Source organism: Penaeus chinensis, chromosome 15 (genome assembly GCF_019202785.1).
Source record: "Penaeus chinensis breed Huanghai No. 1 chromosome 15, ASM1920278v2, whole genome shotgun sequence".
Classification (NCBI taxonomy): Eukaryota; Metazoa; Arthropoda; class Malacostraca; order Decapoda; family Penaeidae; genus Penaeus; species Penaeus chinensis.
Window position 1 is genome coordinate 439,571 of NC_061833.1, and position 21,143 is coordinate 460,713.

Genomic DNA, 21,143 nt, shown 5'->3' on the forward strand with positions numbered 1-21,143 from the left:
ATTTGTTAAGGAGAATTTCATGGTTAACACTATCAAAAGCCTTAGAAAGGTCGCATAATGTGAGTAAGTTTACCTGATTTTTGTCAATGTTATTATAAATCTCATCAGTGATTTGTAGTAAAGCTGTTTCAGTTGATAACCTATTTCTAAATCCATGTTGTGTTTTAGATAATAAGTTCTTGGCCTCCAGGAAATTCGTCAGTTGATTTGCTACAATTTTTTCAAGAATTTTGGATAATATAGGGAGTATAGTTATAGGGCGATAATTATTGACATCGTCTATATCCCCCGACTTGAAAATCGGTGTTACTATACCATGTTTCCAAAGCGATGGAAAGACACCAGTGACCAAAGAGGTGTTAATAATAACCGTCAAATAATGTAGAGTTGCGGGAAGACTATCTCTGATAAAGCGCAAAGCAATACCGTCTGCTCCTACAGCATTTGTTTCGTTAAGGTGTTTTATTACTAAGATGATTGTTTCTACGTCCACTGGTTGTGGTCAGAAAAAAATTAGTTGTAATCCTTTTCCGATCTGTATTTGGTTGTAATGTAGAAGCAATTGTTTTCTCGTAAGTTAGTTTACCAATTTTTGAAAAAAAGTCATTAAAATGGTCTGTTCTTTGTATGGGACTTGTGCAATCACTAGTGAGGTGATTGTTGTGAGGCACTAGTGTTCTAACAATTTTCCATGTTTTATCAGAGTTGTTCTTATATTCTGTGAATTTATTTCTGAAGTAATTTCTTTTTGCACATTGAATTAGCACTTTTACATTTTTCTTTTTTGCTTTGTAATCTATCTGAAAGGCAGCCTCATTTCTGTTACTTTTAAGAGTTTGGTGGGCATTATTTCTATCGCTAACGGCTCTCTTGATGTCGTCGTTTATCCATGGAGCAGGGAGACGTCTGACGGTTCGTGTTACGTAGGGAGCCAGCGAATCAATGCTGTTTTTAATAACTTCCGTTAAGATAGTTACTTGATTGTTTACATTATCTGTCAATGAAATATTTGATAGTGACATTTCTTTAGACAAGATAAGCTCGCAGAAAGATTGAGGATCGTAGTGTTTAAAATCGCGAAAAGATTTTATTACTGGTGGTCTCTTTGTTTTCTTTATATTTAACGTCATCGTGATGAGTTCATGGTCAGCAACATGGCACGGGATGACATCGAAGTGGAGGATGAGGTCTGATCTGTTAGTTATTATTAAATCTAATAGAGAAGAGGTGTTTACTGTAATTCGAGTAGGTTTGTCTATTATTTGTTCTAATTTATTTTTCTTTATCATCTTAGCTAACTTTGCATTAGATTTTGTTAAATCATCATTTAGGTCACCTAAGATGAAAAGCGGTTTCTTTTTTAAAGACATTTCTCTGAAAACCTTTTCAATGTATTCAAAAGATTCCGAGGTAGCATGGGGGTGCCTATAGACAGCGCCAACAATAAAGGAAGGAAGCATGTTGCTCTGTACGGTAACCCAGACATCTTCTACGGCAGTATTGTTAACTGCTGTAGTAGATATCCTGTTTGACTTCAGGGTATCCCGTACATATATACATACTCCTCCTCCTCGCCCTGCATCGCATCTAAAAACTTTAAAATTTAGAATATTGACGAATTTACTGACCATTTCCTGGTGGAGCCATGTTTCACTTATGCATAATATGTCTATGATTCTCTCCTCAACTAGCATTTTAATTTCTCCAAAATGTCCGAGGAGAGACTGAGCATTGATATGTTCTATTTTTTATGGCATTATGCGATCTAGTCACTGGTAACGCTGACGGCGTTGCCTTGTCAAACATTCTGATCGCGCTTGTACTTGTTCCTGTTTAAGAATACTTTGACGTTGTCGGGAAAAGTATCAGAGTCTATAAACAACTTTTCTGATAAGTGTTGTTCAATGTCCTCTTCGTTTGTGTCTGGGTGACAACTGGTGATGTAAAGGTAGACTGTGTCCGGACGATCTGCTCCCTTTAGCGGTTTTGGTGTTTGGTGTTCTCGGTCTTGTTTGTCTTTTCTTCTCTGGTTTCTCGATATAACTTTTGTGAAACCGTCTTCATTAACCCTGGGAGGGGAGCACATTACCCTGGGCCAAGGGTCCCCTTTCTCTCTGGGGATAAGAGCTCGTGCTAGCTGCCCGAGGAAGCACCAGGGAAGCCCCCTGGTTGGCCCCCTCAAACCCGGGGGGAGGGGTCAGATTACCCTCTGACATTGCGGGACCATGAGAAGGCATGGTTTGCTGAGTTGCGGGGCTGCGGCGGAGAGGAGGCAAAAACACGTCCGATCACCACGGCGGCTAGACTCAGCCAACAGAAGATTTACTTGGACCACCAGACTCTGCCAGATAGTACTTCTCTGTCACTTTGGCCTAGTCATATGTTTGGACAAAAGAGCCTTCTAAGAAATTCACATTCTCAACACATACTTCTTTGATTTACAGACCAAGAAATCACTCATTTTGCTGAGGACCATCAGTGGCCAAAGGACTCTGGAGACAGACCACAGACGAAGAATTGTTCTTCCCTTAGACATAACCAGGCCACACTGTGAACATAATACTTAGCCGATACAACATAATGACCTCCTAGCAAAGCAAAAGTTCAGTCATACAGAATTCCATTTCACAAATGGATACAACTATGATCCGCAGCAGCTTCATGATTTAAAAAAAAAAAGTGAATTTCGACAAGAGAACGCTTCTGAACACAAAATCTGGAAGTCTTCGAATCAGAATTAAAATATCTTCAAAGCGAATTTTTCCAGCCACTAATTCAGGAATTCACTTATTATTCAAAATCATCAGAGTAACAGTAATTTTAAACATTTTAAACCTGTTCCAAGCACTTTCATATCAACAAATTTTCACGGTGATTTTTATCCAATCAATATTCAAAGCAAACAAACAATTAACACCAATTTCAATTAACCAAATAATCAAGGAAATTCCGACCAACAAAACCAGGGGAAAGCTCTCTTTGGATTGACGAATTTGCATAATAGAACATTTGAACATCAAAATCTGAAGAACTCTGAAACAGTAAATCTGAAAGGCCAAAATTCCGACTCAAAGTATCTGGAAAACCTCGATTTCATACATTCTCTAAATACTGTGAGTATTCCTGATTTCCCAAATATTCCGAGTCGTTTTAACTCAGACGTTCAGAGGAATCCCCGTGTGCGCTCTTCAAATTAATCTTACAAATAATTCTGAATCGTAAAACATTCAACAGAATTCTCATTCACAAAAATTTCAAACTCAGGAAATCTTCAGAATAACAAAATATTCAATTTCGAATCGTAATATGAAGGGAGAGCTCTTTCAAAAACTAGCATTCCAGAAAGAGGATCACTGGAATGTCATTAATCTGGGGAATGTCGATTCTAAATTAGAATCTCTTCAAAGTGAGCTTCTCCAATCACCCCTAACGGAATTCGATCACTTCCAATCGAAAAATATACTTAAATCGTAGCATATTCAAAATGATTTTGACTCACAAATTATTCAAAGCATTCTTGTTTCACAGAATATCCTAAATAATGCAAAAATGACAAAAATTGAAGTACCCCCAATTTTGAGAATATTGTAAGTAATATTGAGGCTGAGGCTATTCAAAGCAATTCACTGACAACACAAAGTAATTTTGAGCCCAAACTCTGCTAGGGAACGCGGCGATCGACTAGGGAACGCGGCGATCGACTAGGGAACGCGGCGATCGGCTAGGGAACGCGGCGATCGACTAGGGAACGCGGCGATCGACTAGGGAACGCGGCGATCGACTAGGGAACGCGGCGATCGACAAGGGAACGCGGCGATCGACTAGGGAACGCGGCGATCGACTAGGGAACGCGGCGATCGACTAGGGAACGCGGCGATCGGCTAGGGAACGCGGCGATCGACTAGGGAACGCGGCGATCGACTAGGGAACGCGGCGATCGGCTAGGGAACGCGGCGATCGACTAGGGAACGCGGCGATCGACTAGGGAATGCAACGATCGACTAGGGAACGCGGCGATCGACTAGGGAATGCGACGATCGACTAGGGAACGCGGCGATCGACTAGGGAATGCGACGATCGACTAGGGAACGCGGCGATCGACTAGGGAACGAGGCGATCGACTAGGGAACGCGGCGATCGGCTAGGGAACGCGGCGATCGACTAGGGAACGCGGCGATCGACTAGGGAACGCGGCGATCGACTAGGGAACGCGGCGATCGACTAGGGAATGCGACGATCGACTAGGGAACGAGGCGATCGACTAGGGAACCGACTAGGGAACACAGCGATCGGCTAGGGGACGCGGCGATCGGCTAGGGAACACAGCGATCGGCTAGGGGACGCGGCGATCGACTAGGGAACGCGGCGATCGACAAGGGAACACAGCGATCGGCTAGGGAACGCGGCGATCGACTAGGGAACGAGGCGATCGACTAGGGAACGCGGCGATCGACTAGGGAACGCGGCGATCGACTAGGGAACGCGGCGATCGACTAGGGAACGCGGCGATCGACTAGGGAACGCGGCGATCGACTAGGGAATGCGACGATCGACTAGGGAACGCGGCGATCGACTAGGGAACGAGGCGATCGACTAGGGAACACAGCGATCGGCTAGGGGACGCGGCGATCGGCTAGGGAGCACAGCGATCGGCTAGGGGACGCGGCGATCGACTAGGGAACGCGGCGATCGACTAGGGAACACAGCGATCGGCTAGGGAACGCGGCGATCGACTGGGGGACGCGGCGATCGGCTAGGGGACGCGGCGATCGGCTAGGGAACGCGGCGATCGACTAGGGAACACAGCGATCGGCTAGGGGACGCGGCGATCGGCTAGGGAACACAGCGATCGGCTAGGGGACGCGGCGATCGACTAGGGAACGCGGCGATCGACTAGGGAACACAGCGATCGGCTAGGGAACGCGGCGATCGACTGGGGGACGCGGCGATCGACTAAGGGGGACGCGGCGATCGGCTAGGGAACACAGCGATCGGCTAGGGAACGCGGCGATCGACTAGGGAAAGAGGCGATCGGCTAGGGAACAGCGGCGATCGACTAGGGGACGCGGCGATCGACTGGGGGACGCGGCGATCGGCTAGGGAACACAGCGATCGGCTAGGGAACGCGGCGATCGACTAGGGAACGCGGCGATCGACTAGGGAACGAGGCGATCGACTAGGGAACGAGGCGATCGACTAGGGAACGAGGCGATCGACTAGGGAACACAGCGATCGGCTAGGGGACGCGGCGATCGGCTAGGGAACACAGCGATCGGCTAGGGAACAAAGCGATCGACAAGGGAACACAGCGATCGGCTAGGGAACGCGGCGATCGACTGGGGGACGCGGCAATCGCCTAGGGGACGCGGCGATCGGCTAGGGGACGCGGCGATCGGCTAGGGAACACAGCGATCGGCTAGGGAACGCGGCGATCGACTGGGGGACGCGGCAATCGGCTAGGGGACGCGGCGATCGGCTAGGGGACGCGGCGATCGACTAGGGAACGCGGCGATCGACTAGGGAACGCGGCGATCTGCTAGGGAACACAGCGATCGGCTAGGGGACGCGGCGATCGGCTAGGGAACACAGCGATCGGCTAGGGAACGCGGCGATCGACTGGGGGACGCGGCGATCGACTAGGGGACGCGGCGATCGGCTAGGGAACGCGGCGATCGACTAGGGGACGCGGCGATCGACTAGGGGACGAGGCGATCGACTAGGGGACGCGGCGATCGGCTAGGGAACGCGGCGATCGGCTAGGGAACGCGGCGATCGACTAGGGGACGCGGCGATCGGCTAGGGAACGCGGCGATCGACTAGGGAACGAGGCGATCGACTAGGGGACGCGGCGATCGGCTAGGGAACGCGGCGATCGGCTAGGGAACGCGGCGATCGACTAGGGGACGCGGCGATCGGCTAGGGAACGCGGCGATCGACTAGGGGACGCGGCGATCGACTAGGGAACGCGATTCTTGGTTAGGTTAGGTTATTTATAAATAGTATATATATGTATACTTATATATACATCCATCTATCTATCTATATATATATATATGTATAAGTTAAATAATATTTTCTTATTTTCTAAACTCAGAACGAAGAGTGAGAACTGGAACTTTTTTTTAAGCGCGTCAAGACATAGCAGCAACGCAGTCAAGGACGACTCGTTGCAATAAGTAACTCATCCATTGCAAAATCCATTACGATAACTACTCATCCACTTCTAGACATGACTCATTCATCACAAAATGAGGTTAATTAATTTACTTTTGGCGACTCATCCACCTACAGCAACGACTCACCAAGCTGAAGTAAATAACTTACTCATTACAATATTATTCCCCGCTGCAATAACTGACTCACTCACAACTCGCCAACGACTCAATGGAAGCAATGACTCACCCACTGCAAGTGCTGAAGGCAAAACACAAGAGAGCGAGATTTTCCAGCATCAGGCTCGACACTTATTTACCCTCTCCTTCTTCAGTTTAACCGTTCATCCATCTATCTGTCTACCTCTCTGTCTATCTGTCTGTCTCTCTATGCATATATAAATGCATCTTTACATTTTTACACATGTGATTTTTTACTGTGTATCCAGATGTATTGGATCGAGGAGAAGGAAGTGTCTTGATGCCTGTGATAATTTTTTTTTTTTTTTCCTCTTTCTTTTTCTCTCTTCGTGTCTCCCTCTTTCTCCTTGTCCATTATTGTTTTGTTCAGTGGCAAAAAGAGATCCTGGTGACCTTCTGATCCAGTGACAGCTTGCTTCGAAACTATCGGTTATAACGCGCTTATATTTTCATATATATATATATATATATATATATATATATATATATATTCAGATATCTGATAGTACTAATATTTCAAGTCATTGATTAATTATTTGAAGTTACATTTCAATTAATGAGAACATCTAAACATTTATTAGTCTAACATAATAAGTCTTGATACTGAAGAGCATTTAATAATAACAGAATAGGAGCCACATTATAGGAATTATGAGGAGGATAATAATGATAATAAATATGATGATGACGAAAATATTAGTAACAATAATGAGAGTAATAATAATAATGATAAAAAAGACTATATTGATAGTAATGTTAGCAATGGTAACAATAATAATGGTAATGCTACTAATCATGATAATGATGATCATAACATAATGATCATAATAATAACGAGGATAATAATTATGTTAATGATTATACTAATGAGAACAAGAACAGTAATGATAATGATAATATATTGTAACAATAACGAAAGAATAACAATAATAATGATGATAATACTAACAATGATGGCTGCAATGGCAATAGTAATAATAATAATAACAATAATAATAATAATAATTGGGATAATAATAATAATTGGGATAGTAATGATAATAATTCTGATAATAATGATACAAGCAATGATGATAATAATGGTAGCATTAATAATAACAATAATATGGTAATAACAATATCAATAATATTACTGATATCAATAACAATGATGATAATGTTTATAACGATAATAATAATTATGTATATGGTAATGATACTGAATCAGTGGTTATGATAACAATATTAGTAATAATAAAGAAGGTAAATAGTAATGATGATAATAATAATAACAATATAACACTAGAAATAATAACATAAAAAATAATGATAAAATAGTAATAATAATGATAATACTGATGATAATAGTAATATCAAAAACATTGATAATAACGATAATGATGCCATTAATATTACTAATGATAGTGATAATAGTCATAATGAGGATAATAATAATTACAATAATAACAATAATAATTATAATAAAGATAAAAAAGATAATTATGATAATAGTGACATTATAATAATAATAACAATGATAATGATGATAAAAATATTAATGATGACAGCGATAATAATACCAATGCAATTAACAGTAATGGTAATAACAATAATAATAATAAATATGATGTCAATGATAATAATAATACAATGACAATCATATGTGTGTATATATGTATATATATATACATATACATATATATTTATATACACATATATATACATATTTATATACAAATATGTATATATAAATATATATATGTATGTATATGTATATATACATATATATGTATATATGTGTGTGTGTGTGTCTGTGTGTATGTATATACATGTATATATGCACACACACACACACACACACACACAAATAAATATATCTGGTTCTCCCACCCTCTGTTTTTATTGTTTTTCTTTCTTTTTTAATTTTCTTTTGCTTCTCTAAAAATATTTTTCTCTCTCCTTTAGCTTTCTTATTTTGAAGCAAGCGCACACAATTGCACGTCACAGGATACTCGTAACTTCAATATTTACAAAACACCTTTATAGTTTTGCAACCTTTCTGTTCGCATTTGTAAGGGCAAGGTTATGCACACTGGCGAGAAGGTAACTTTTATATAGCTGGTACTGTCTTTATCATTACTATTGTCATCATTATCGTTATCATGTCATCATCGTCGTCGTTACAATAATTAGCATCATTTCTGTGGTTATTGTTATGATAAAGGTCTATCATTATTATTTGCTGATTATATCTTTATTATTAACTTTATTATTTTTGTGATTAATATCAGTTATCTGCAATATCACTGATACTATTTCTATAGATGTTATCATTAGTATTGCCTGTGATTCTTAAATCTTAAGGCACATCACACAGCATTTAAGATTTATAATATTTACAAATTCCTTCTTACATATCATCACTTTACATATATATATATATATATATATATATATATATATATATATATATATGTGTGTGTGTGTGTGTGTGTGTGTGTGTGTGTGTGTGTGTGTGTGTGTGTGTATACCTATATGTATTTTTAGATATGTACATACATGCATGTGTGTGTATATATATATATATATATATATATATATATATATATATATATATGTATATATACACACACATAGAAACATATATATTACTAATGATATATCAGTAACAAGGGTTCCCGTATAACAGGAGCAATAACAAACTAAAAAGTTATTATATGTTTATTGAAAATATATAACAATTCAACAGTTATAATGCCAATGATTGCATCATAAAGCTTGTTGATTATATCAGTGGCACGAAAACATGATAAGAGTCCTAAGAAAAAAGGCATACAGAAACGAGAAAAGCCTTGTTGATTATTGACTAGATGATGTTTAACATTACTGGATGATGAACATTGAATCCCCCCCCCCCAAAAAAAAAAGGAGAAAAGAGAATAATTTCAACAGATATAATGAACTTCAGTATAGAAAACAAAGATTTAAACACTTAACACACACACACACACAAGACAAACAAATGAAAGAAAGGAACTAACAAAATAAAAACCGTAAAAAATGTCAAAATATTCACTTAGTATACATTACAAATAACAAGGGTTGGCTAAATTCTGGACGGTCCATGCGCTTCGACCTCTCTTCCTTGTCCGGTTGAAGCTTTTCGGATTCGAAATGTATCACCGGGAAATTCGGAGCTTCGGAGGGGTCGTTTGGGCGAATACGACGTCTCGAATGCGTGCTTTGCTTGCGCCGTGATTGGGAATGGGTTTGTGATGGCTCGGGTTGGGATTGGGCGTTCGTGTGTGCTTGTTTGTGTTGTGATTGGAAGTTCGTTTGCGGTTGATTCTGTTGTGATTTGGATATAGTTTGTGAATGTGAGTTCACTCGTGAATGATCATATGATTGGGAGTTCGTTTGTGGTAGTTGGTTCTGTGATTCTCGTGTGTGATTTTGTGATTGTTTATTTGTGTTGTTATGAGACTCTGCACTGGACTCAGTGTGTGAATGGTTATACAGTGGGTTTCCAGTAAGATTTCGTGATTGTCTAAGTTGCGCATCTAAAGTATGGCTTTTTAAATGTTTCGCTCGAAAGGCTTGACCTGAAAAATAAATGCGACCTGTTTTGATTCCTTGTGGTTCAGGCGGAGGAATTCGTGTCTCTGACTTTCTGCTTTCTCTACTTTGAGCTCGCGTTTGGTGTCTCTGTTGATCTGGCAATGGGAAAGTAATATCCTGATCTATCTGTGCTTGCAACTGTTCATTCTGACTCTGTGGTTGCAGCTGACCTATGTTGGTTATGTTGCTGTAATTGATCATGATGACCGGTGGGTGCAACTGGTCGTCTATTTGACTGTTCTGTGACTGCAATCGCAGTTGATCACGTTGACTGCCCTCAGATGCCAACTGATCATTCTTTATAACCTGTGAATTCCCCACGCTTCCCTCAGGCTGAGACGCGTGGGACAGTAGGTCATGGTGCGTGGTGTGTGGGAGTACGTGGCCATTTAGCTGAATGCTTGGTCTACCCTCGCTATTAGTTGAGTTTTGTAAAGTTTTTGACTGAGAGCCACTTTGAGATATTAGATCAACGCTTTCTGCATTTTCAGATTTGACTTGAAGATCAGCTGTCTGAATTTGAGGCAACAAATTATCTCTATTTGATCTCCAGTTATCGCCATCTTGTAAACGCAATGGCTCGAAACTATTGAAAAATTGGGTTGGTGACTGAATATGGACAGTTTTCAAACTACGTAACCCGGAGCTGTTTTCGTGAAGTATATGCGCTTCATTATCATGATTTTCCGTTACTTGAATCTGCACATTATTGTTTTGTTGCGTCATGTGAACTGACTGAGTTTGAAGTTGACTAGTTTTACTGTTTCCACCTTCTTGGGCCTCCTGAGTTTCAGGTGCTGAGATAATTTCCTGAGCTCTGGGCTCTGGGACGTGATTTTCTTCGTCTTGAACTCGAGCCTGATTGCTTGGAGAATTGCGTGGTCGCCCCAAGTTTTCGAATCTTTGTATCTGTGAATTCTTAATGCCAACAGCTGCCATTATCTGCGGCTTTTGGTTACCATTCAAGAGAGAAGTCGATGGCATACGGCCACTATGACCATTCTGAACTTCAGAATCTACGTTCAGGAAGTCATTTCTTGCCTGATTGTGTGTTTCAACTACTCCATTTTCCTGATTGTGTGACACTGACGGATTCCTTTGGAAGTTTTGGGTCGTGAAGTGTTCCGGTTGTGATGAAAATTCCACGTTTCCAGAATTTTGTGATAACAGGTTGGTTTGAAATTGTATTTTTGATTCATTTTTAAAATCCTTATTTTGTGATTCAGAGTAATTGTATTCCTTAAACGGTGGACCTACAAAAAACATTTGTGGCTGTTCTTGCTCTGATTGTAAGACTTCCAGATTTTGAGATTTTTCTAAATCGCCTGAACTAGTTTTCTCCAGATTTTGTTGTTCAGCCGATATACCATGGGAATTTCTCCATTCTGAATGCTGTGAAAGTAATTTACCTCGATTTTGTGAGTCTGTGTTAATGTGACCCCTTTGTGAGTCCAAAGTATACTCGGGATTAAAGCTGTTTTGAAAAATCTGCGTATCAGAGTAATTTTGACCACCATTTGATTCGAAATAGTTGAAATCCCTCGTTGGGGGCTGCAAACGTCCACTTAGTAGATATGTAAATTCTGATTCAACCTTTTCCAAATTTTGAGATTGAAAATTATTGTTCTGGTTCTGAGACTGGACATGATTCTCCAGATTCTGTGACTGGAAATTATTATTTTCCACATATTGAGATTCAAAATTACTGTTTTCCAAATTCTGAGACGGGAAAGGATTTTCCAGATTTTGTGATTGGAAATTGCTGTTTTCGAGATTTTGAGACTGGAAATTATTATTTTGCAGATTACCTGCATTTTTCATGTTTTGTGGTTCGAGTGATCGGTTTGGAAAATTCTTTGATTCTGAGATACTTTTTCCCAGATTCTGAGACGCAAATCGTACATTTAAACTGTCCTGTTTGATTTGATCATCAGAATTGGCCGGGATATTTTGCGATGCTTGAATGTTGTGTGAATCGAAATGGTTGTTGGAATTTTGTGAATGGAAAAACCCTGGAATGAATAATTGTGAACCAGTATTTTCCTGATTTTCAGAATTGAAATGATCCTTTTCTAAATGTATTGTGTCGGAATGCTTTAGGTTTTGTTGCTTATGATTATGAAATTCTGAAGAGCTTTTTCCATGTGTTTGGGCCTCAAAATTAGTCTGCAAATCTAGATTGCCTTGAATATTTTGTGGGCCAAGATTATTTTGAATGTTCTGTATTGCAAGTTTGCTTTGGATAGTCTGTGAATCAGAATCACTTCTAATGTTCTTTGAATCATAATTACTTTGGGTATTTTGCGAATCAGTATCGTGTTGCATATTCTTTGAATCAAAATTGTTTTGCATATTTTGTGATTCACGATTGCTCTGAATATCTTTTGGGTCAAAATTACTTGAAAAATTGTCTGAATTAAAATCATCAAAATGTTTTTGTAAACTGAATGCATTTGGAGCAATTTGTGAATCTCTGTTCCTTTGATGGCTAAATAACTGAACATTACTATGAATATTGAGTGAATTAAAGTCATTATGAATATTTCGAGAATCGCTGCTACTCGGGGTTTGGAAATCGAAATTGTTTTGAATATTTTTCGGTTGGAAGTGATCGAATTCCCTTAGCGGAGGTTGAAAATAACCACTTTGGAGATATTCTAATTCAGAATCAACAATTCCCAGATTTGAAAACCTGAAATCGCTGTCTTCTGAATCTGAAAGAGCTTTTCCCTCGTTTTCAGATTCGGAATTGTGTTGACTGTTTTGTGGATTGATATTACCTTGATTACTTTTGTTATTCTGATGATTTTGTGAGCTGAAAGGGCTTATTGGTGCTTCAGAATTACTTTGAAAATTTTGTGAATGGAAATTCTGCTGACATTTACTGATTCAGAATTGTTTGTAAGATTAATTTGAAAAGTTTGCAAACTGGGATTACTCAGATCGTTTGAGTTGAAATGACTCTGAATATCTGGTGATTCAGGAATGTCCTGAGTATTTAGAGGATGTATGAAATCGAGGTTCTCCAGGTTCTGAGTGTCGGAATTATGGCCTTTTAAATTTCCCGTTTCGGAGTTTCCCAGTTTTTGCTGTTCAAATGATCTATTTTGCAAATTCGTCAATCCAAAGAGAGCTTTTCCCAGGTTTTGTTGGTCGGAATTTCCTGGATTTAGTGAACTGCTATCAGTTGTTTGTTTACTTTGAATGATGACTGGATGAAAATCACTGTGAAATTTTGGTGAATTAAGAGAACTTGGAATAGTTGGAGAATTACTGTCACTTTGAGTGAATTCCCTAATTGGTGGTTGGAAAATTCCGCTTTCAAGATATTTTAATTCTGAATCGAAAACTTCAGGATTTTGTGACCTGAAATCTCTGTTTTCCTGATCCTTAGATTCATGATTAACTACCTTTTCCAAATTGAATATTTCGATATTTTGTGAATCTGATTGTACAACTCCGAGATCTGTAGATTCTAGAAGAGTTTTCCCGAGATGTTGATGACTAAATAACTCGGTATTACTGTTTGAATATTTTGTGAATCAAAATTACTTTTAACAGTAGGGGAGAAGGAAATGTTTTGAGTATTTTGCAAGCTGGAATTACTTGAACTATTCTGTACGTCAAAACTATCTTGTACATTTTGGTGTAGGATATTCTGAGTATTTTGCAAACCTTGAACATTTATGGTTAAATTATTCTGAATATATTGTAAACTGGAATTATTTTGAGTAGTTTGTAAGTTAAAGGTATTGACAATATTTTGTGAATCGAAATGACTTCGATTATGTCGAAAATTTAAATTGTTTTGAATATTTTGCAGAGTAGGATCACTCCAAATATTTGAGCCGATATTAGAAATTATTGGTTGGAAAGTACTCTGATGAAACTGCGTATTCGTAAAACTATGAATACCTGTAGGATCAACATTATTTTGAAAAGTTTTTGAAGTTGAATCACTTGTTACAGCTGTAGGGTCGAACTTACTTTGAATATTTGAGTCAGTATTACTATGAATATCTGATGGACTGAAATTGCTTTGACTACTTATGGAATGAAGATTTGAGTGGGGGTTTTTAGTGTCAAAATGAAGAATACCCTGAACATTTATCGAATCAAATATGCCATCAACGTTATGTAAGAAGGAATTCTGATTATGTGAAGAGGAACTGCTTTCGTTACTACTCTGACCAGACGATATCTGAACAGCACGGGTAACCAAGGGATTTTCAGCAATAGATTCTCCGGGAAATGGTTGATTTTGAAACACACTTTCGTTGGACTTTTGGAAATCATCACTACTCTGGTTTAGAAAACTTGATTCGTTGTTTCTTGAAGGTTCGTGCTGTTGACCGAATGTTTGTAGTAACGCCTTTCCAAGATTTTCACTTGAGAAGGTGGTCTGATTTTGGCTTTGAGATTGGTTTTGCTGATCACGGTTCTGATTTAGAAAGTTAATCTGATTTTGAATAGGAAATTGGGAGTTATTCTGATCTTGGTTTTGATTTAGAAAGTTATTCTGATTTTGGTTTTGATTTAGAAAGTTATTCTGATTTTGGTTTTGATTTAGAAAGTTATTCTGATTTTGAATAGAAAATTGGGAGTTATTCTGATCTTGGTTTTGATTTAGAAAGTTATTCTGATTTTGGTTTTGATTTAGAAAGTTATTCTGATTTTGGTTTTGATTTAGAAAGTTATTCTGATTTTGAATAGGAAATTGGTAGTTATTCTGATCTTGGTTTTGATTTAGAAAGTTATTCTGATTTTTAATAGAAAATTGGGAGTTATTCTGATCTTGGTTTTGATTTAGAAAGTTATTCTGATTTTGGTTTTGATTTAGAAAGTTATTCTGATCTTGGTTTTGATTTAGAAAGTTATTCTGATCTTGGTTTTGATTTAGAAAGTTATTCTGATTTTGGTTTTGATTTAGAAAGTTATTCTGATTTTGAATAGGAAATTGGGAGTTATTCTGATCTTGGTTTTGATTTAGAAAGTTATTCTGATTTTGGTTTTGATTTAGAAAGTTATTCTGATCTTGGTTTTGATTTAGAAAGTTATTCTGATCTTGGTTTTGATTTAAAAAGTTATTCTGATCTTGGTTTTGATTTAGAAAGTTATTCTGATTTTGGTTTTGATTTAGAAAGTTATTCTGATTTTGGTTTTGATTTAGAAAGTTATTCTGATCTAGGTTTTGATTTAGAAAGTTATTCTGATCTTGGTTTTGATTTAAAAAGTTATTCTGATCTAGGTTTTGATTTAGAAAGTTATTCTGATCTTGGTTTTGATTTAGAAAGTTATTCTGATTTTGGTTTTGATTTAGAAAGTTATTCTGATCTAGGTTTTGATTTAGAAAGTTATTCTGATCTTGGTTTTGATTTAGAAAGTTATTCTGATTTTGAATAGAAAATTGGGAGTTATTCTGATCTTGGTTTTGATTTAGAAAGTTATTCTGATTTTGGTTTTGATTTAGAAAGTTATTCTGATCTTGGTTTTGATTTAGAAAGTTATTCTGATTTTGAATAGGAAATTGAGAGTTATTCTGATCTTGGTTTTGGTTTAGAAAGTTATTCTGATCTTGGTTTTGATTTAGAAAGTTATTCTGATTTTGAATAGGAAATTGGGAGTTATTCTGATCTTGGTTTTGATTTAGAAAGTTATTTCGATGTTGATTTAGAGAGTGGGAGTTATGATTTTGGATTTGGCTTAGAAAGTTATTCTGATCTTGGTTTTGATTTAAAAAGTTATTCTGATTTTGGTTTTGATTTAGAAAGTTATTCTGATTTTGGTTTTGATTTAGAAAGTTATTCTGATCTTGGTTTTGATTTAGAAAGATATTCTGATCTTGGTTTTGATTTAAAAAGTTATTCTGATCTTGGTTTTGATTGAGAAAGTTATTCTGATTTTGGTTTTGATTTAGAAAGTTATTCTGATTTTGAATAGGAAATTGGGTGTTATTCTGATCTTGGTTTTGATTTAGAAAGTTATTCTGATTTTGAATAGGAAATTGGTAGTTATTCTGATCTTGGTTTTGATTTAGAAAGTTATTCTGATCTTGGTTTTGATTTAGAAAGTTATTCTGATCTTGGTTTTGATTTAGAAAGTTATTCTGATTTTGAATAGGAAATTGGGTGTTATTCTGATCTTGGTTTTGATTTAGAAAGTTATTCTGATTTTGAATAGGAAATTGAGAGTTATTCTGATCTTGGTTTTGGTTTAGAAAGTTATTCTGATCTTGGTTTTGATTTAGAAAGTTATTCTGATTTTGAATAAGAAATTGGGAGTTATTCTGATCTTGGTTTTGATTTAGAAAGTTATTTCGATGTTGATTTAGAGAGTGGGAGTTGTGATTTTGGATTTGGCTTAGAAAGTTATTCTGATCTCGGTTTTGATTTTGAAAGTTCCTATTTTGATATTGAAGTTGGAAGTCTTGATTCTGGCTTTGATTTAGGAAATGATTCCAATCTTGGGTAGGAGGCTGAGAGTTACTGCGATCCTGATTTTGATTTTGGGCGCGATTTAGAAAGCCATTTTGAATTTGAGACTGGAAGTTATTCTGATAGTTTGGATTTAGAAAGTTGTCTGGATTTTGAGTTTGAAACTGCACGCTATTCTGATCCTGGTTTTGACTTGCAAATCTTTCCTGGTTTTGAACTTCAGATTTGAATTTATTTTCATTCTCGTTTTGATTTCCAGAGTTACTCAGACTTTGAGTTTGAAATTGGAGGTTTTTCCGACTATGGTCTTGATTTATAAAGTTATTCCGATTTTGAGGTGGAAACTGGGAATTGTTCTTCGCCTGGTTTAAACTCGGAAATTTGTCCTGAGTTTGACTTCGAAATTGGACGTTCATCTGATTCTGGCTTGGATTTGGGGTTTGAGATTGAAAACTATTTTGATCCTGGCTTTGATCTACAAATTTCTGATTTTGAGGTTCAGATTGGAAGCTATTTTGATTTAGGAAGTTATTTTGATCTTGAGTTTGGAATTGGAAGTCATTATGATTCTGATTTGCAAAACTATTCTGATTTTGCGTTTCAAATTGGAAGTTATTCTGATTTTGCGTTTCAAATTGGAAGTTATTCTGATTTTGCGTTTCAAATTGGAAGTTAGTCTGATCCTGCCTTTGAGTTAGGAAGTCATTTTGAGTTTGAGGCTGGAAGTTATTCTGATTCTGGTTTGGATTCAGGAAGTCACTTTCCTGTTGATTTGGGAAGTTGTTATGGTTTTGATTTCGAGTCACATTTTTCTGACTGTGAAGTTGAGAGTTGACGAAATTGAAATTTTGTTTTTGATTCTGAAAGTTATTTTGATTTTGAGAAAAAATATTTTGATTTAGGGTTTGAGTTTGTAAGTTGCTATGGTTTTGAATTTGAGCGTGAGAGTTATCATGATTTCTGTTTAGATTCACGAAGTTACTCTGATTTTCATGATGAGACTGGAAGTTATTTTGTGGTCGAATTGGAAGTTTGGCGTTATTCAGATTTTGAAATTGAACGTTATCCCAATTTCTGTTTAGGTCTGGGAAGTTAATTTGTGGTCGAATTGGAAGTTTGGCGTTATTCAGATTTTGATTGTCGGCTTGGAATTCATTCTTGTCGTGATTTTGACTTAGGAACACATTCTGATCTTTATTTACGAATTCATTTTGATTCAAAAGGGCATTCTGATTTTGACTTTTACTTCTGGTGGTTTGAGTATTGTGGAAGATGTCACTTTGGAAGTTATTTTGATTTTGGCTCTGAGTGTGGAAATCGGTCCTATTCTCATTTTGACGTTGAAAGATATTATGATTTTGAGTCTGATTTTGAATGTGAATTTCAGAATTGCTCTGATTAGTTTCTTGACTGTGTAAGTTGTTTTCACTATTCATTTGTCTAAGATTCTCTTTTTGATTTTGAAGCTGTAAATTGTTTTGATTTTGATCCTCGAAATTATTCTGATTTTGATTTTGCACATGCAAATTGAAGTTTTGAATTTGAAAGTTGTGATTCTGATTTTGAGAATTAAAGTGATTCTGATTTTGAGAATTAAAGGGATTCTGATTTTGAGAATTAAAGGGATTCTGATTTTGAGAATTAAAGTGATTCTGATTTTGAGAATCAAAGTGATTGTGATTAAGTGACTCATTGTTTTGAATTTGAAAACCAGAACTATTTTGTTTCTGTGGATTTAAGTTTTCTGTGTCAGTCTGATTTCGAAAAAGATTATTTGGATTCCGAAAATCTAATTTGTTCTGAATATTCTGTGATTCAATATTTTGTTGAGAAGTATGTACTTCAAAATGATCTTGAGACTCGAAATTACCCTGAGGATTTTGCGCCTGGAGCCCAGTATTCCCAAAGCTTTGTGATTTTGTCTGTTCATTAGTCCAATTGGGGGGTTTAACAGTACTCACCTCAAAATTTGGTTGATCGGAGTGCAAGGTAATGGCACCACCATTAGCAGAGACAGAATGGTGATTCCTCAGCAGATCTGTATTTTCAGAGTGAATCCTCTCCATGCTTTGTAAATCGAAGTTGTTGAGAAATTTATTTTCTTCATTCTGATGTCCAGTGGTAATAGATAATGAGAAAGGTTCAAAGTCAATATGCAAATTCTGCGGTGTGAAATGTTCACTTTGTGAATTGGAGATAGCAGTTTGGGGGTTGCTTTGTTCCCTTAATCCACTTCCTTGTGTAAGTGGATTGGATTTTGTGACGCGAGGCCTTTTCTTTGCTAAGTCAACTGCGAGGATAAGATCTGATTGTATGTGTTGAGGATGACTTTGGCTTGTTTCGCCTACTTGGATGTGAAAATCTGGCTTCAGTTGTTGGGCATTTCTTTGTTCTCTGAAACCTCTGCTCTGAGTTTGTTCATCTGATTGGGTGTTTTCAAGGCGGCCTGGTTCTGCTTGTCCTGTTAGGAGAATTTGCCATCCGGGTTGTAAAGTCTGTGGTATCTGCACTTCTGACTGTTTGATTTGAGAATTTTCTGATTGTCCATTTGGAAGGATAAGTGATTCCAGCTGTTCAATTTGCTGTGCTGTTGTAAAGTGAGAGCTATGTGTTGCCTTTTGTACTTTGGAAGAATTAGTCACTTGGTTTTGAGAAATGATGATGCCATGTTGGATCTGTGGATTTATATTATTTTGTTGTTCTGTTAATCTACTGTTTATAACGAGTGGATTGAATTGTGTGTTTTGAGGATTTCTTTCTCTTAATTCACTCTGAAGATTATGAGGATGTGATTGAGTGCTTTGATGAATATTTCGTTCAGACTGCCTATGGAAATGAACAGCCGATTCCAATTGTCCGTTCTGTTGGGCTGTCGATGTGAATGGGTGATTATGTACTCGAAACGAATTATTAATTTGATCTCTAGAAATTATGACGCTAGTTTCAAAGGTTTCATTATGGTGAGTTTGATGTTCTATCTGTTCTTGCTGAAGATTCAAAATATGTTTGTTGGGTTGGGTTTCTTCCTGAAACTTTTGAGCTAGCAGGGTTTCTTGCTGCAACTGATTGTTTTTGAAACGATTTTGATGAGACTCATTATATGGGAGAATTTCTTGCTGAAAATAATCATTGTTGAAGAGATTTTGTTGCTGAAATTGATTATTTACCAAAGTATCATGTTGAAACCGGCTGTCATCAGGCAGTTGCCTTTGCTGAGAATGGTTATTTGATTGGACCTCTTGATGAAATTGGTTGTTGCTGAATGCAGTTTGTTGTTGAAATTGATTGTCTCTTAGTAAAATTCCATGTGAAAGCTGATGGTTATTCATGACATGTTGAAACTGTTGGTTTTGATGAGAGTCTTGATCGCTATTCGTTGACTTCTGTTGAAGAATCTGATCATTTGAAAATAAATTTTCCTGTTGTATTTGGGCATGTTGGCTGTCTCTCTTGAATTTGTTATGCAATTCTGTATGACTGAACTTTTGCTTTCCTGTGAAGTCATTCTGTTGTGTCTGCTGAGTATTACGTTCACTGTGTGGCCTGGTTAAGTCTAAGGTAAGACCAATTCTTCGTCTGTGGTCTGTCTCGAGACCATCGATGGTCTTCAACAGATATGATGATGCTGACTCCTGGGTCTGTAAATCAAAGAAGTCATTCTGTTGAGAATGTACATCATAGGGGTCTTTCTGCTGACGTTGTGGCCTGATATTTCTTAGCAGACTCTCTTCTCCGAACGTTTGACGAGGCCAAAGTGACAGATAAGTAATGTGTGGGGCCTGAGATGCGAAGTATTTAGCTGGCAGTGTCTGGTGGCCCAAGTGAATCTCTTGTTGCCTTTGTAAAGCCATGTAATCATATTGAGGAGGAATTTGGCTATTCTGAATTAACTGTACCTCATTCTGGTCCTTATACTGAAATCTTGATCGCATTTGGTCATTTTGCATCAACTTTCGCTGTGGGCCTTCCTCAGCAAAATATGGTTCTGAAAAGTGACTGGATGTTGTAAATTGTGACCTACTGCTCAGTTGCGAGTCATTGTTTTCAGAAACTGTTTGTACTAAGGACAATCCAAACTGATGCTTGAAATTCGATTGTAAATCTTGTTGGGCAGGTCGTTCGGGCTTCTTAATCTCAATGTTATGATTACTGAAGAATCCAGGCCGATCAGCATGGGTAAATCTGAAAATATTATGATGCATTAACTTGTTAAAATATATTAATATATAAATATATATATATATATATATATATATTCTACGGCAATAGGACATATTATATTACCCAGGATTTGACAGATGAAGAAAATTATGAAAAAAAATAGATGAAATATTTCATTTTCTTAATGTAGATGAACTAAAACATAAAATAAAACATAAAGATATTTAGAAGATATTGAGGTTTATTTAGTAGTGGATCCAAAACATGTTCCATAATTTGGCATCACAAGCTACAAATCTTGTAATGTATCCTTAAAATGCTTAACATGAAATAGACAAAGTGTTGAATCCACCCCATTATTCACTATTAAGATTTATTGTCATACAATTGGACTTATTCAATGAGCGAAAAAGAGTATGTATCCACCCATAACCAGTAACTTACTTCCAGAAACCTTGGAGGTAGAGACACCTGATGTTCTTTCACTGCCACCAAAAGAAGCCAAGAGGACAGCTGGTAGATGTCGGATTTATGGATTTTTTATGAGTATATAGCAGCTTCAGTTTCTCAAAACTGGCGTGGCGGTTTTGGAAGCATT

The 21,143-nt window shown here is 37.5% G+C and overlaps 2 protein-coding genes across 2 annotated transcripts; both read right to left on the minus strand.

The window, feature by feature from the left end:
- Positions 1 to 9,511: 9,511 nt before the first annotated feature.
- Positions 9,512 to 13,350, minus strand: LOC125032688 (putative uncharacterized protein DDB_G0282133). Its single transcript, XM_047623944.1, has 4 exons — positions 13,301 to 13,350; positions 12,880 to 13,175; positions 10,000 to 12,331; positions 9,512 to 9,680 (listed from the first exon to the last, which is right to left on the minus strand). Exons 1-4 carry the CDS (start codon positions 13,348 to 13,350, stop codon positions 9,512 to 9,514), a joined length of 2,847 nt encoding a protein of 948 aa, XP_047479900.1.
- LOC125032981 (putative uncharacterized protein DDB_G0282133) lies at positions 13,297 to 21,114 on the minus strand. Its single transcript, XM_047624422.1, has 2 exons — positions 20,990 to 21,114; positions 13,297 to 20,566 (listed from the first exon to the last, which is right to left on the minus strand). The coding sequence occupies exon 2, from the start codon at positions 20,329 to 20,331 to the stop codon at positions 13,426 to 13,428; it is 6,906 nt and encodes a 2,301-aa protein (XP_047480378.1). The 5' UTR covers positions 20,332 to 20,566; positions 20,990 to 21,114; the 3' UTR covers positions 13,297 to 13,425.
- Between the last annotated feature and the right edge of the window lie 29 nt (positions 21,115 to 21,143).